Consider the following 17,403-nt stretch of genomic DNA (forward strand, 5'->3'; position numbering starts at 1 on the left):
TATCGGCCGTATAAACTTGTAAGCATAGGCATACTAACTAAATTAACAAGCATGCTGCCACGCACACACAAGCAAACATGACCACATCTCACTCAATTACCGCAGAAACTCATTGTCAAAACGCTGGAGTGAGAAAGTGTGGCAGCAGCAGCAAGCGAATTGACCTTCGTGCTGTGTCTTGCATCAGCGCAAACTAAGATGTGAAAACACAGCAACCAGGGCGAGTGGGTGCAACAGCCCAGGCCACCCGGAGTAATATGCGCCCTCCTCACCCCCCCCCCCCCTCCCCGTGGAGCCTTGTGCATGACGGAAGAAAGCGCACTTCCTCCTCACTTTCCTGGCTTGCACGCATGAGATTGAGCAGCAATTGCCCTCACCCTCGCACGCTTTTATTCACCTGAACAGCATACAGCATGGAGCAATGATTTTATCGCCCTTGGACTTTATACGGAATCTCACGGCAACACTAACGGCGATGACAGAAAACGCACCTGGAGTGTCCATCTAATTGCTGTTGCAATAAAATGTCTGAAATAAGCCACTCAGTATGTATCTGTTCACACAAATTCTCTTCATGCACGGTGTCCGAAATATGCAAGTTTGTTCTTGACTGAAACAATTGCAAAGCTGGAAAATGCTCATAACTGGAAGTTGTAGATTACCTGCATAGGGTCGACATTGCCGTTCTTTCGGATGTCGTAGTAGCGGCACACAATGTCAGCGACAGTCTTCTCCGAGCAACTGGGCAGTGGCTCTGTGAGCAGAAGACGCACTTGTTTCTCCTCCCAGACGCAGAAGGCGCCCTCCCTCTTCTCCTTGTCCTCTTGCTCGGGGTACGAGTCGGCGTCTTCCGCGCTGTAGAAGCCGCCACTCTGCAAGCACACAAATCTGCATTCCCACTCCTCTCTTGTCATACAGGGAAATTGCAGCCTGTCACACAATTGCGCTGGGACAACAGGTAGCAGCAAAAAGACGGGGAGGGGGACCATATAATACACGGTGCACCTGCCTACAGAAAATGTTGTGCAAGAACCATCAACGCTAATTGTCAATGAACGCGAGTAGCCAAATACTTCTGGTAAGCTATATCGCTTTATCGAAGGAATGATGTACTTGAAGACGTATGTGTTTGTTGCAGTGAGAATATTTAGGTAGTGTTTGGTTTTTCATTGTCAGAGAACAGAGCCGTTAACCGGCACATCTGTAGCCATAGTCTAAGTGGCTATACGTATAAGCCGATTCGTCACATTTTATTATCTTGAGCAACACGAGCACCAGTGTGGAAGATGACTGTCATCATCCTCTCTCGTGCATGCGTCTCAAAGAGCTATAGTAGTTGGTGTTCGGCAACAAACCTGCACCACAACTTGGCTGCATGAGAGCACGTGCCCTTTGAATCGGTGCCCTTTGTACTGCTGGTGAAAGTCCAACCGCTAATCACCGACCACCGACCACAACAAAAACGGCCAAAAGAGCCAAGGAAGGCTATTCACTTTAAAACGTTGCTATGATAAAGATGAACGGGGAGTCGAAGTCGTCATACCCATTGCTGTCCGCCTTCACAGTCAACACTGCCCAACACATTAAAGCCAAGGTACAGTGTCTCGTGTGCACAGTGTGTGTGTGTGTGACATGCAGTGTTAGTAGTGTGCAGTGGCGAGAGGGTGACAGTAGAGTGGCCACCAACTCCACAGCACCACTGGTTTGCCATGTTACCAAGTGGGCGACAGCTCACGGGAGTGATTGGTTAGCAGCATGACGTGAAACCCTCTTTTGGCCTGATTGAGGTAAAATGATGATAAAACCTTGGTGATAAACTAAAACAGGTTCATAATACCCACTTCTAGGAAATTCTTGCTTCATTAAAGCAAGTTTTTAAATACATCGCTTCCTACGGGAATTTCATGGGGAAATTCAACTACTTCGTTATATTCATTATTTCATCGTAACCTACTCTGTTATAACGAGGCAATTTTTTTACCTCTGCTCAAGTCTCCCAGTGTGACCGACCACTGACCTAAACTACTGCCTCGATCAATTTAATCTGGCCCTCAAGTGAAAGATAAAGCTGATATCAACCAATCGGAAGCATAGCTAGGCAAATGAAACTGTCGCCGTCTGCTCAGCCTCGAGCCCAGTCTCAAGTAATGAAACACCACTCGCAGCTTCCAGTTCAGTGCCACATTACCTCAAAATATTACGCTAAAGCTGATCATATCATTTGACGCACCTCTAACTGAACAGCTGAAACTAAATGATTGATTGATTGATTCCAAAAGCAACAATAGGGCAGTGAGAGGAGCCATAGTGCAAAGTTCTGGAATAATTTACACCACCTATGATTGTTTACTGTGTGCCTAAATGTAGGTACTACACTAACACTTCTGCATTGTGCCCCTGCAGGAAAACAATCACAGGAAAAGATTTGCAACTGCCATCTTAGTATGTTGCTTCAGAGCACAAATAAATGCACGAACACTCCCAAGAAAGGATGCTCCCCCCAACACACTTTTTGAAACAAGCGCAAGATACAGCGCTTGTGTGAAAAAGCGAGGGGGGGGAGCATCCCTTCTTTGGGTGTGTTCGTGTGGGTGTTTGTGTGTGAGTGTGTGTGTACATGTGAGTGCGTTCTTTTGCAATCTCAAGCAACTTACTAAGATGAATTACCAACTAGCTCAGCTACAAGTTCTTCTGGTAACTGCTTGACATGAAAAAGTTGCAGGTTGCATGACAAGAGCAACCAGCGGGACACCAAGCTGTCATCACTACAGTTTATGCAAAAAATGAGTTTTAGCCGAGTGTTTACAGAGCACTCCGCTCAGGCCCAACGATATGTGCACAGCTGCTCGGAGGGAATAGGCAGGCACACAACAGTCATGCCAGAAGCAGAGGCTACTGCCAAGCTGACTGCACAGTGTCTGATGAGACATCCCACTTTGTTTCGTCGCTGTTTTGCAGTCAAACTGACTGTGCATTGCTCACGTCTTTGGGAGACATGCTACAACATGCTTATCAAAAAGGTGAAATGAACGCAGTTCTCTGCAATGCCTCATCAGGTGAAATGTGAGTGAAGCGTATCATAAGTGACGCTCAGCTGAAGCTGTCTAATACGATGGCATGAGACAGGTTTTCACACTTTAGTACACTTCCACAATTGCCGAAATTCATATCTATAAAAAAAATAACAATATTAGTACATGTGATGTCTCTTCTGGAGCGCGAGATTGACCTGTTAGAAAGTGCTTTGCTGTGAAAGTATGTGCAGGCAGGTTTGCTTTTTGTATGAACCTTTCTTTCTACGCTCTCAAATTTTAATTGTTAGTGTGAGTACTATCCCTGAATGTCATCCTGCTCATGTGTACATATTACATTGGTCATTGCTTCTATTAGTCAGTGCTTGTCCAGCGCCCTACTGTGCATCTTCTCTCAGTTGTCCACTGTATTCAACACAATTTGATTCAATCCCACTGGAGTGTACATTTGACTCTGCAAACGAGTGTCGAGTGGCCAAGCGCGCACACTAGATCAAGCATTTTGGGTGCATTTACAAGCATTTGCTCAACAAGTTCTTTCATCTCGACTCCAAATCAATATCTACCGTTCCTTGATTGTTTGATCAAAAGGCAAGCTCCGCATGACCCACCGGGTGGCTGAGGTCCCGTTCGACGTAGCACAGGATGTCACGTGCCACATCCAGTAGCCGCCGGTCGCGAGTCACCTGGTAGGCCTCGCTGTAAGCACGGGCCAGCTGAGCCTGGTCGTACAGCATCTTCTCAAAGTGCGGCACGTGCCATTTGCCGTCTGTCGCATAGCGGTGGAAACCCTGCATGACGCAAACAGAAAGCTGGTAACACATTTTTCAAACAGTCAGCTTCACGGCCATCAGGGCTGTAAGCATAGCGCCAAACTGCAAACATTGAAATTCGTAAAAGTCCTGCAGACACAACAATAGGACTGGGGGAGGGAGGATAGCATGCAACCATTCTTGTGTTAGCCCTGAGAGCACGCCTTTTGTGGGATACATACGCATCTCACAATAAACAATGGTTTACCTTTGGATGCAGCACAACCGTAGCATCAAACCTGTATCAGCAGAGAATGACAAGCAGCACACAGAATTTTTCCGTGGTTTTGCTGTTGCTGACTTTGCCTGCTATAGGAACTTGTCTGAAAAAACTTGCTCGAAGCAAGTACCCCACTGGCATCCTTTCACCATCATAAGACTTCCAATGGTAGGGTCAAAACCTTACAAGGGAAACAATTTCGTGAACAGAGTTTATTCTTCCTGAAAATTGTCGCAATGTTCATAAATTCATAGAACAATCCCAAATTCGTAAACTTTATAAAAAACGTGGGAAGTTGGCAGGTATGCAGGAGGATGTAGCCGCAACATCACTGTACCTCATCACAGCACTGGGGAAAAAGAGGTGAGTATGCTTTCATGGCAGAAGACAAATATTTAAGCAGCCCTGAGCAGACTCAAAAATCAACATCCCAGCATCCCTGCTTTGGTCTCGAAAAATCGCCCCTGATGACTGTAAGGCCAGCCCTGAGAGTTAAGGCCACCCCTGACAGCTGACCCTGCGCACAACTTGTCAGGGTATCCAAGGACACTCTGGTGATCAAGAGTCACCTTTGACCTAAGCAGGGTACAGAAGACGAGGGATAAAGGGAAAGATGATGACACACTCTTCCTGTCTCTCACCTTCCGCAGGCTGCTCAAGTAAGAAATGAACCACTAGTACCGACTAGCTTAAATGTAAGTCCTGTTCAAGCACCAAATCAACTAACGACGCTCAATCTTAGGAGACAATTCAATGCCGACTCAGATTTCCAAATTCTCTACATGTCCTTGAGAAATATAGAAAAATCTATACTTCCATGCATTCCATAAGTATTCAGATATTTCCAAAGTATGCACGTCACTTTTCCTAGTTTTTCTTTGTAAGCGCCACGTTGTCCGCTCTGTCGTTTCATTCTCCACTTAGATGAAACTCTGTTGGTTTTTACGCACAATGTCAGTAAATTTTATGGCACACATTTCTTCTAAGCTTCCTTAAATAAGTTTTAATTGTGCAGTCATTTACATGCACAAAGACCAACCACAGTCAAAGGATCAAAAAAGAAAACCTCTTCTGAATGGAACTACACGGCGTGCTCTCAGAATGTGGAGCTTTATTGTTTGTTTGTTTTTTTCCATACAGACAGTGATGACTCAACAAATGCAATATGGCACAAAATAAATCTACATAAACAATGAAAAATAGGTCAACACCAAAAATGGTCCCCACTGCACATATTACTAGCCAAAAGTGAAAAGCCCGGTGTAAAATACTGAAATTTCCTAAAATTTTAGCTAATTTCCTCCTTTCCCCAAACAATGCTCAAGATCCCTACATCTAAGAAGTTTCTCAAAGTTTAGTTAGTTTCTCTAACTTCCCTAAGAACAAAGCATCTTAGTCATTGTGCTTCTAAAGCGGCCTCAACCTTTATGTTCCAAAAACGTTCCTGGCAAGAACTGAAAAAAGAACTGCAAAATTTTCTCTTACCTCCAGAGGGTTTGCACATAGCATGCTCATAAAGAAAATAATAAATACACGTGCTCTATTCCTCATACTCAATGAGGACATTGAATAACAAACTGTGTTTTGAGAAAGGTAGTTCTTGCAATAATACATAAGCGTCTTCAGTTATGTTCTCTCACACATGACAATGAAACAAATATACACTACAAAATAATATGCACGAGTGCCCAAACTCGGCAGAAGGCAGTGGGATGAGCAAACCCACTCGACTTGTTCCCGATGACTAACGCAATTGAAGACGTGGCAAGGACGAGAAGAGCTCACATCCCTGGCAATAATGGTACAAATTATTAGGACGAGCATAGCTCGTGCTCGGGGGTTAAGCGGTTAATGCCCAATCAAAGCGTGTGCTTGCCTTGCCAATGTGGTCGTGGATCCCGCCCTGCGCCATCATGATCAGCGTGTGGACAGTCATCTCGAGCGCCTTGTCCACGGCTGCCTTCACTTCTGACGGGGGCAACCCCTGGAGAAGCACGGCGCGGTATCGCAACAGGAAGTTCAGGTTTACGCACTGGGGGAACTTTGGGGCACGCCCGAAGCCCCCCATGATCATGTCGTACGACCGCTCCAGCTGCCGGTAGCAGGTGGTGGCAACGTCGGGCGCAAACGGGCACCTCAGGTTTCCTTCGCTGCCTCGAGGGGAGGCGGGCACGCCCTCCCCACCAAACACGCGCACGTCGGACGTCTGCTGCAGGATCTGGAAGATGCGGTCTCCCTGGTCGATGAGCTTGGTCCGGTTCTGCCTCCACTGCAGATGCGACGGAGTGGTGGGTCAACACTGAAGGTCACTGCAGTAAGCAGCATCTGCCACAGACGACATAGCCAGTACAAAACATACGTCACACTGCCAGGCCAGCGCTCGGGCCATCACTATGACTCGTCAGCCTACACTACATCGTTGGCTGGTCTCTTCAGCCCCTGAACATGGCACGGCCACTTACGTCTTTTTGGATGTTGTCCCACAATACTGAAGATATTAAGATACCTATAAGTGAAGGCCCACACAAATTTTTTAAACAAATTAAATTGCACGGTATAATGCACCGAAGCATGCACAATGGGTTATGAAGGACACTTTACTGGAGGACTGCAGATTAATTTTGACCACCTGGTATTCTTTAACATGCACCTAAAGAAAGGTTTATAAGCGCATTATGTATTTTGCCCCACCGAAATCTGGCCGACAGAGCTTGTAATCGCGCCCGCCACCTGATTTGCAGCAGCACATCGTAGCCAATGAAAAGTGGAGGCAGTTTATATATGTAGTTTTTTTGTACTAGTACTGAACACACACTATGCTAACAGCCTGGATGTTGTAGCACATACCTGTTTGTCTTTTTGCACTGACAGTTTAAACAGCTGCTAACATAACTGTTAATGTCATCGCTTGGCACAAGATGTGATCTGCATATATTGGAACATTCTCAACTGTTGTCGCCGATTTTATATGCTGTCTATGTTATTGCCAAATCTAGTGTAATCGTATTACATGCACGACACAAATAGTGCTGTGAAATCTGCAAGGCTCATGAGCACCGATAGTCATGCTGGAACCTTCGACAAGTCACGTATAAAAAGTCAAAGTGCGTGACCCGCAGGTTAAATTTTTGACAAGCAATGAGTGTGCTCACCCCTATCATTGCACTGAATGTTATGTACTTGTGTTGTTGGGCACAGGTTCGCCCAATAGACAGTTAGTTTCGTGACTTGCATTGTGCCACTGTGGTTGTTCACTGTCACTGCAATGTAGCAATACAATGCGTGGTACTACATTTGTAAAAATACTCTTACATACAAGAGTTTTCTCACTGACTAGTGTTTGAGAGTTTGCCACTTATGAGTGCAAACAGCATGCTAATGAGATTATTGTTACATTCATGGCCAACTGTGAATGACATATGCATAAGAGAAACTTTATCGATAAAGTCCATGGTTCCCCCATAAGTTTCACCATAGCAGTATGTATTTTCTTTTTATGCCTGCCTAATGACATAATCAGGTGCCACTTTGAAGGCACCACATTCCCAGCAGTAGGTCACAGTTTATGGCACACAGTTAAGGTCACGACAGCTTTCTTTCATCGCATGTTAGTGAAAGCAAAGGAGCAGGCACAGAGTGGCAGCCCCCATTGAAAGTTGTCCATGCTCTAGCAACAACAGGTCTGGGAGTGTGACGCCGTCGCAAGGAACCAGGTGGCCAGGCATTGCAAAAGTACACAGGGCGATGTTTTCATTTGTCTTGCTTTGTCTGATGAGTGCAGAATACAGGAAGCCTACGACAAGTACGTTTGGTGGCGAGCAAAGAAATAGCATGACAGAAACCTTGAGCTCGTGCAATCAAATAAATTGGTGGAGCTCGCAAAGGCTAAGATCTGACTGGAAGTTCAGCTATGATGGCAGGGAGGTGGCAGTGTGGCTCGAAGGTCAATGACCCTAGCCCTGCACTTGTTGACATTCCTCTGGCCTGCCTTGACTGTCACTAAGTTCCCGCAGCCACACAGGGTTTCCTACAAAAAAATATACTAGAGGGAACTCTGGTGTCATAATTGTTTAGCTACCACAAGAACGATGGTTAACACATAGATTTGTCTTACTTTTTTACTTTTGGCTTCTTAAGCTTTTGTGTCCATGATTTACAGTAGAACCTCATCCATATGTTTTGGAAAAAAAACATGAGAAAAGAACATACTAACTGGGAAAACGTACGATCCAAAGTAACTAAAGAACTTGACAGACTCAACTATTGTTACATCTGCTAATGCAAAGCGTCGCGTGGATCGTTGCGGCACGAGATGCCAAGGCGCATCGAGCTGGTGGTGCTCCAGTGACCCGAGACACTTTTTGTTCTATTCCTATTGCGTGCTGTTTTAAGAGGGCGGCGGGAAAGTGAAGCGAAATCGAGCTGGTGGGCGACGCCGGATGCCACCGAAGCGAAATGTGATGCCCACATCATGCCGGCTGCAGCAGAGAATGGCAGCGCGTTTGGATTATCACCTACTAAAAGCAAGCAGTACGCTACCAATGGCACTACGCACCATGCGCTGTAAAAGAGATAGGTGAAAATGCTTGTCGCAATAGATATGGCAGAGATAGCTGTGAGTGTGGCGTGCGACGACCAGGGCAGAAATATGCTGGTACCAGAACAAGAAACTGTGAAAACCGTCGTTTTCACGTTAGATGGACAGCAATATACTGTTCTCGATCGCAGGCTCTCGGATCATATGGAATCAGATGGGATCTAGCGGATGGAAAACGTATATGATCGCAGTCTGCAGCAGGAAACAGCGGCATTTTTTGGTTATTGCATATTAAAAGTGTGCACTACACTCCCGACGGCACCACGTGCTGTGAAACCGATAGGCAAAGGTGCTTATTGCAACAGGATCAGTGGTGATAGCATGTGAATTTCGCGTGCGACGAGCTGGAGAAGATTTGTTGGTACCGAAATGAGAAACTGTGTGCGTGCCGGAGTTTTCACGTGAGATGGGTGGGCGAGTATTGTGGTCAAGCTGCCGCGGCAGGCAGCGATATACTCTTCTCGATTGCGAGTGCCTCGCGCATTTTTTTGTTTACATGGGATCAAGCGACCGGAAAACGTATCATGCGATCACAGTTTGGCGATGTAGTGAACGTTGGTGTCTAAATATGATGTTTTCCGGGAATGTATAAACCAGTAAAAAACAAGCGCAACTCTATTGAGTCATTTTTATGTTCTCGATTGCGAACGTTGGCGCCAGGAAAACGTACGTAATGGGAACGTATCAACGAGGTTCTACTGTAGTACCCTTTATCTTTCCAAATTTCCAAGCAATCATAGTTTTCCATATGGTCTGTTCAGGTGCACAATCATTGCAAATTGTAGTTGCATCTATAACAGAATATCTTGCAGAAAATTATCAATCTCCAAAGTCAAAAAGCCATTTGATCCCAGATAGACGAAGTTCAGGCAAGTCCGCACTACAAGCATCGTTACCATGCTGGCTGAACAACCATGCTTGCTGGCTCCCATGGACATTAGTGCCACAGTTCCCTCTAGTGGTTTTTGTAAAAAAAAAAAAAAAACTTCATACTCGAAGGTTCCCAGAGGCTAGCTTATCTACTGAAAAACCCTAATGGATCATGCCATTAGTGTTGTTATTGCTGCATGGGTGGTGTGTTCTATAGTCACACACCTGTGCCAAGTTGCCAGGTCCCAAGGCTCCCATGGACATTAGTGCCACAGTTCCCTCTAGTGGTTTTTGTAAAAAAAAAAAAAACTTCATAGTCGAAGGTTCCCAGAGGCTAGCTTATCTACTGAAAAACCCTAATGGATCATGCCATTAGTGTTGTTATTGCTGCATGGGTGGTGTGTTCTATAGTCACACACCTGTGCCAAGTTGCCAGGTCCCAAGATAAAAAAGTAGTCACAAAATTTCTAAAGTAACCCCAATAGGCTGCCAAATAACGTTGTAAATTCCCCTAATGCTAATATTCTTGTTCACAAAGTTGAATTATTTCTTGAAATGGTGCTTGACTATTGATGTTGGCTGATGATCATACATTTTGTTCTGCTCCTTTATAGTAGTATGAGTGAGTCTGACGATTATCTCACTGCCCTCGCGACACTTGACACTTACTATGATGCCACCATGTTATAGAGAAGCAGTACCAATTTGGACGGTGCACCCAGTTGCCAGATGAATCTGTGGACATATACATTACAGCTGCAGGCGAGTTCTCAGCTTCGTGTAACACGGGGTACAGGCAGGCAATTTTATCAAAGATCAGTTGGTTGCAAAAGAACAATGCTTGCTACAAGAGCAATTTTTGCTAGCTGTTTCCACACTGACCTTAGACCATGCCCCTAGACATTGGCAAAAGCTTTGAGGAGACTTCACTGTATTTCAGGGAGCTATCATCGCCTGCAGACACCCACAGTGCTGGAAGGCATCATAGTTGAAAGCTGAATTCCAACCACAAAAATAAAAAATAAGAGACATGATGGGCAACATGTACGTATAACAAGAAAGAGAGCCACGCCTGCTGCCACTTGCATCAGAGTTGTGCTCTCACTACTATTACCGGTGCCACATTGCAGGTCATGCACTCATCGATATCTGTTGTGCCGGGCTTATTGAGCGAATGCAGCCCAAAGGAAGAGCCTCAATGTTAATAACACAACACCGTGGCAGATCATGGAAGATCCTAAGCGCAATGACTGCGCTGAATTTTGTGAGAGGGGACAATGCGTTGCAAGTTCTTGTTTCTTTTCCAGGTGGTGCAACAAGTGGCCCTCTCACCTCGCATAGTAGCCAACAACAAATAAAGGGGCAGGTGCCGTTTGGCTCCACGCGAACGCACTTCTTTCAGGCAGTGTGCTCACAGTAAGGCGTATCAGCACGATGCAACAAATGAGTTCATTATGTTCATTGCTCTATACTGTTCACAGAATAGAAAAAAAATTAAGACAGACAGACATTTCCATTTGTTTACTTAAAACACATGTTCATAAACACATGTTATAATCACATGTGTGATAAACACACGTTTATAAACACCTTTTATTTATTTCATCCTTCGTGTGAACAGCATAGTACAGTAAACAGAATGATGTCATACCAACTAGACACGGTCAAGGCCTTGCTGAACAAGGCTCAACTCTGCCATTTGCCATGCGCACTTCCTCCCAAATGCGCGGCATAATTACCAACTTTTGCCATACCTGCTCAGCAATGTTGGTTAGCAGAGTCTTGAAGCCAGGCTGGCCGAAGTACCGGTCATCGGGAGGAAAGTAGGTGCCACCGATGATCGGCTTCAGGTCGGGTGTGAGCCATACACTCATGGGCCATCCACCGCCTCCGGAGGTGGCCTGCGGCAAATGGAGAAGGAAGAAATGTTCGTACCTCAAATAACCAAAACAACACAGTTAAAAGCATTGAATTCACTCGAACATTTCTTCAAAGCAACAGGCATACTTAAAGCGTACTAGGTGCCATGCTGGATAGCAACAACATTGTAAGCACACCCCTTTTCCATTATTTGTATTTATGTATATGCTATGTATATATTAATGTATATTAGAGTCGACTTTCATTACAATGGACCCCGATAATCTGGCAAAAAATTTCTGTTTTATCCGGAGTCCATAATATTCAAAACACCTCACTTCTGAAACTTCGGCCGCAATGTGTAACAACCTTATTGCAATGAGTGAGTGACTAACAGGCGTATCCACTCTCATGAAAAATAAAACCGTCACTTTAATTTGGCTTTGTTCCAAAGCAAATTTTTGGCGCAAAATATAGCTGCACGCACACTCTGTCGATTCGGTGCGAGCAAAGCTGGGATTTTGAAACAGTACATCCCTATTCTATTGCTTCTCGCGTTTCATGCTTGGTCAGAGAGGCACTCCGGCCACATTAGCAAGAGGCTTTTATTATCAATGTGGTCAGTCGGCCTTGAGGGACGGACAATAGGTGTGTCATAGAAACAAGAGGAAGGAATAGCTGCGAAACACGAAACCTGCTGTTAATGTTTCTTCCCTACCATATTCAAGGTGATGCGCTGTCTCTTCGTGTTTGCGACAGGCAATGCAGTGGCTTTCAATCAGCTTATTTGAGGGCGCTGCTTTATGATCTTCCCCCCCCCCCCCCCCCCGTGTGAGTGACGTGATATTTTTCATATTTCGTGGTGGGATTTCTTACTACGCATTAGTGCATTGCTCAAAACACCGCAGTTAGATGTAATTCGGGGATGCCTGGGGGGTGCCTAAAGATATCTCAATGACACTTTGATAATTAGGACAGTACTTCTCGAATTAGATAATTAATTGAAATTGTCAAACTAAATTTCAGGAACAAAAAATTAATGGCGGCTACTCCACTGTACTGGAAACGATATGCAGTAGGTTTTCTACGAGTAACGCAACTGCTCTTAATTAAAGTCTTGGTGCATGATAGTTGGGTCACCCTGTATAATTCACTCGGTAACCGAAATGAGGCCAAGCCGGATTCACTCGAAATGAGAATCAGCAGCAGTCACGTGCAGCAGCGCTTATACTCGGACTCACAGAATAAGAAAAAAAAAAAAAGGCAGAGCAAGGCTGCAGTTTCGCCAAAAACACGAAGCAGTATTAGTGATGGTGAAGTATATGACAATTACACGAAGGAAGATTACACCACCGAGAGACGCCAGATTCTTCGTGGTGGGAGAGCACTCAGGCTGTGAAATTGAACTGTCTCCTACTATGAGCTCTTCTAAATTCTCATATAGGGCTATCACTTCAGTGAACAATTCTTCAAGGTCACATAAAGTTTCTTCAAGTGCAAGAAATATATATATATATATAGTATATATATATGGGGATAGGAAAGCCCCCCCTGGGAAAATTAAAAATTTCTGCCTATGCTTGCAGTCATGGCAAAAAGACTGGGAAGTCAGACGGCAAAAGTTTTTTGCATCCGAATTTTCAGACCTCCTACTACATTGACTCTATGGGGTACATGGCAGTGCCGCGACACTAAAACAGAAGTCACTAACACGGCCGTCACTAACAAAAGTAATTGGTGATGAGCGCCTGCACCCGCCTTGCACGCATATTTCCGCCACATTTTTTTTTTTTCGCGGACGGCATTGAGGAGTCTCTCCTAAGCTCTTCGTCCCTGGTGGCGTCAGAGGAATGCTGGTCGGAGGCGCCGCCGCATAATTTGGCCCGCTGCTGAGAGCATTGTCGAAGCACAGCTTGTTTTAATTACCCGCCACAAACGCGTGTGCATTCAAATTAACGAGATTCGACTGTGTGTGTGTGTGTGTGTGTGTGTGTGTGTGTGTGTGTGTGTGTGCGCGCGTGCGTGCGTGTGTGTGCGCGCGTGCGTGTGTGTGTGCACGTGCGTGTGTGCATTATGCACGTTTTTGTGTTGCTGAAACAACACTTTGCTTAACTTATGACTAAAGTTTTTCATTGCTAAGACATGCAGCCCCTCTGCATCAAATTATGCTATGATCCTTGTGCTATTTGGAAAAATGGTTATAAAAAACATTTATCAGTGGCATATATATATATATACATGCCACTGATTACAACTTGTGTGTTTTTATCGAGCCCACCTTCTATTTAGGCCTCATTTCTTCCCCTGCGTCCCATTCCCTGCAGAGTAAGTAACATGCAGGCAAAAAAAAAGGTCGTAGTTTCACCCGACAAAGGCCAGTCCCGTGGATGCAATGTCAGTAAGGTCTTATTTTTTTCTATTCTTTGAACCACACACACACACGCACGCACACAGAGACAGAGAGTGAAGGAGTGGCAGTTGTCTACAGAGAAGCCCCCCCCCCTAAGATAAATTTATGGCTACGCCACTGTATGCTACACTCAATCAAAGGTGGCAGTACTACTACCACACCTGGATGTAGGTCATGTAGACACGGTCGACGTCCGGCCGTTCCTCACGGTCCACTTTGACGTTGACGAAGTGATCGTTCATGAGCTTGGCAATCTCGGCATTCTCAAAGGACTCGCGCTCCATCACGTGGCACCAGTGGCACGTTGAGTAGCCTACTGCATGTGCACGCAGGCAACATAGGGTTAATGGGGACAGACAATGGGAGGGTCACAAACAACCCACTATTCCAACTACTCTCTTTCACAAACAAATAATGAATAACATTAAATAACTAGAAGAAATAGGCCCCGCTTATATGACATCAATCAGGGGTACTGAGGCTCAATATCCACCATAGAAAGCCAACGTATCATACTGTCACATTGTAGTGATAGTCAAGAACACAGTAGCAAAACTGTGAATGATGAATCAAACTCTTTATTGGGCGGACTTGTGCCCTTAAAGGCAAGTGACATTCAAGGCACAACAATAGCGGTGAATACAGTCAGCAAACGGTGAAAATCTGATCTCTGGGTCAAGCACGTGTTGGCTTTTATACATGAGTCATCGAAGGTTCCAGTGTAATCACTGGTGCCCGCATACCTTCCAGAAAGTACTACACAATTTGTGTCGCACATAGTACAGTGAGATTACACAAGGCTCGGTGACAACAGACAATGGATAGAACCATTGACAACATTCGAGAAACTTCTATACATGCAGGCACGTCCTGCACCTAGCGATAACATTCAACATTTGTTAGCCGGTGAAAAGCGGTCACCGGAGAAAGATAAACAAGTATACGTGTCAATATAAATCAAATCGAATTGCAACATTTAATGTCCCAATGCAACACACTGGCTGCGAGGCATGCCGTAGTGGGGAACTCCGCATTAATTTTGACAACCTGCTTTTTCTTTAACATGCAACTAAAACCAAGTCAACCTCTGGCAAAATGTAACCACCAGGACCGGGAGTTAAACGTGTGCCCTTGGGCTGAGCAGAAGAATGCCCCAGCCACTGAGCCATGGCCAGTGGGTCTCAACATTACGTAAAGTCGTACAGCTACTGTATAAAGCCAACAGGTCCTGAAGCCGCAGAAAAGATAAAGAAAATGTATTTTCTTTTGTTAAACTGTCTGAGTAACTGTATTGAATATTGCAGGGGAAGCTCAAGGTGAAACAATTTTTTTTTATTATGGTAATACTGCCACTTCCCGAAATGTCAACACAATTTCAGCTTTTACACCTTAGTTTAGAGCCTACATCACCTAAGATTAATATTTAAAAACTGAATTAATGCAACTTCCTTATATTACATACAAACTAATCCTTATCTATGAGGTTAGCAATCTGGACACACAAATGGTGACAAGAACGTCACTGTCATTTATATTGTTCTAATTTTAAAGGTATGGTACAGCTAAAAGAACACCTGCATGTGCAACCTTGGTGAAAGACAGAGATAATTTAAGATCACTATGAGAGGCCTTCATCCTTCAGTGGACAATACATAAAGATGATTATGATGCATAACACAGCCCTGGGAATGCTAGCCAGCATCCCTTGCTGCCATGGCAGCAGATGTGGGACATCCACTAAGCCACGGAACACATATGGAACATGAACTCTGAGCAGGCAAAGCCTATATTGTCTCAAGCTGCCTAAGTCATCAAGTCTGCTAGAGTTGAGGCCCTTACAATGATACATGTGAAAAGAATCAAAGGAACTCAGGCACTAAGTAATTAGTCAAGTAGCTATCCTTAAAAGCCCACAGACATTGATTGCACCTCTTTGCTTTGTATGCATACAGCCAACAAAAAGCAGTCATTGACAAAGAACAACATTATACTTAATTACAGTGTGGGCTAATGTAACAGTGACAAACATCCTGCTTTTTTTTTACAAGATTCAGCACAAAATGTCGTGGGCTGTCTTGATACGGGGCACATGTAATTTTCTTTACTCACTACTGCCAGCCGCCTTTTGGCAGCCAAGGTAGGTACAGGTACATAAACAAGTGCAAAGATAACACAAGTCATCAGTTTAATGTTACAGATACGTCAAAGAGCAGTCCAAGAATAATGTAACGAGCAGACTCTGCAACAAGTATGAAGAAAGATCGCAGGCATCAGAGGCAGTTGACCAAACTAGCGAAAAGAAAAGAGAAACAGATGATACAGACCCCAACAAGTGACAAAAATAAATGCAAACTGCTACAGAAAATGAGACAGGGCCAATAAAATAAAGTTTCATGATGTCATCCGTGTCACATCTGTCACAGGTGGGAGTAAGTTCCATTGCTAGCATTTTTTTGGGAAAAAAAAATAAACACAATAAGCATTCACTCCCATTTGCACTTGCATAATATTCCTGTTTAGTTCTTTATATCCTTTTGTAATTTGATCTTGTGTTCTTTCTTTCTTTTTACATAGAACATCCCTTAAAAGGAAAAAAAACACAAATTTTATGTTTCTTGCAAATTCTTTTTAATACAATAGGAATATAAATTTTGTTAAAGGTAGCAACAGTTTTGTGCTTGTGTTGATCTAGCTACAGTGCCTTAGGCTGCTGACACCCACAGAAGAAAAGCAACCAAGACTCTACTTACCAGACAAGAAAATGAGTTTATCCTCATCTTTGGCCTTTTTGAAGGCATCCTCACCCCATGGATACCTAAAAATGAGACAGTGCATTTTCAACCATCTTCTTTTTTTCTTTCTTTCACCCCTCATGAAGCCTTTCTTTGCAAGCTCAAAAGAAATTGAAAACAGTTAGCATTCTCCAAAGATTGTTAAGCAACTGAACTAGGCTAATTGGTTATAAATAACTGTGATTAGACCAATCCCACATATGCCAACCAACTAGGTTTATTAATATTTTATAATCTTAATCCAGTTTCAGAGTTCTTTCCATTCCATTATCAAGGATGGCTATCACCAAGGGTGACATTACCTCCGGTGATGGACTCGGAACAACTCCAAAGCTTTTTGAACACTGAAAATTACATGCCACTTTTGAACTTACTGTGGCTCATAACAATAATCATTATCAATGTTTGTGCACTTCATTTATTAACATTCTGCCCTCACTACTTTCATGACAAGAAAGGAACGAGAAGTTGCAAGAAAGATTGTTGACTATTGTTATTGTGAGGCACCATATATCGAAACTAAAGGGTGTTTCGTACTGTATCCCATGTCCTCGACAGTTACACCTCTTTTTTTGTATGTCAGCAATTTATAGAAGTATTCACTAGGTATTGGGAAGTGCTCGCATTTGTGTTGTGCATATCACACGTATTTGTGGAGGCGGCCAAGTAGAGGAAGCCACCACGGCCAGGGTTTATTAGATCTGGCCAACCATGGTGTCAATGGCACTGGGGAGCGGCCGGTGGATGCGACGTCGAAAAGTTTGCCTTTGTTTATGGGGATACAAGCTGCTGCCAAGATGGCACTAGCAT

At 44.2% G+C, this 17,403-nt stretch overlaps 1 protein-coding gene across 1 annotated transcript in view; it reads right to left on the reverse strand.

The window, feature by feature from the left end:
- Positions 1-17,403, reverse strand: part of LOC140214351 (spermatogenesis-associated protein 20-like) — a 46,993-nt gene that overhangs the window by 22,864 nt on the left and 6,726 nt on the right. Inside the window, exons 3-8 of the mRNA XM_072285723.1 lie at positions 16,552-16,616; positions 13,963-14,117; positions 11,286-11,432; positions 5,941-6,333; positions 3,644-3,823; positions 663-872 (exon numbers count right to left, since the gene is read on the reverse strand). Coding sequence (XP_072141824.1) covers positions 663-872; positions 3,644-3,823; positions 5,941-6,333; positions 11,286-11,432; positions 13,963-14,117; positions 16,552-16,616 — 1,150 coding nt within the window. The remainder of the gene's footprint in view (positions 1-662; positions 873-3,643; positions 3,824-5,940; positions 6,334-11,285; positions 11,433-13,962; positions 14,118-16,551; positions 16,617-17,403) is intronic.

This window comes from Dermacentor andersoni, unplaced genomic scaffold (assembly GCF_023375885.2).
Source record: "Dermacentor andersoni unplaced genomic scaffold, qqDerAnde1_hic_scaffold ctg00000039.1, whole genome shotgun sequence".
Taxonomy (NCBI): Eukaryota; Metazoa; Arthropoda; class Arachnida; order Ixodida; family Ixodidae; genus Dermacentor; species Dermacentor andersoni.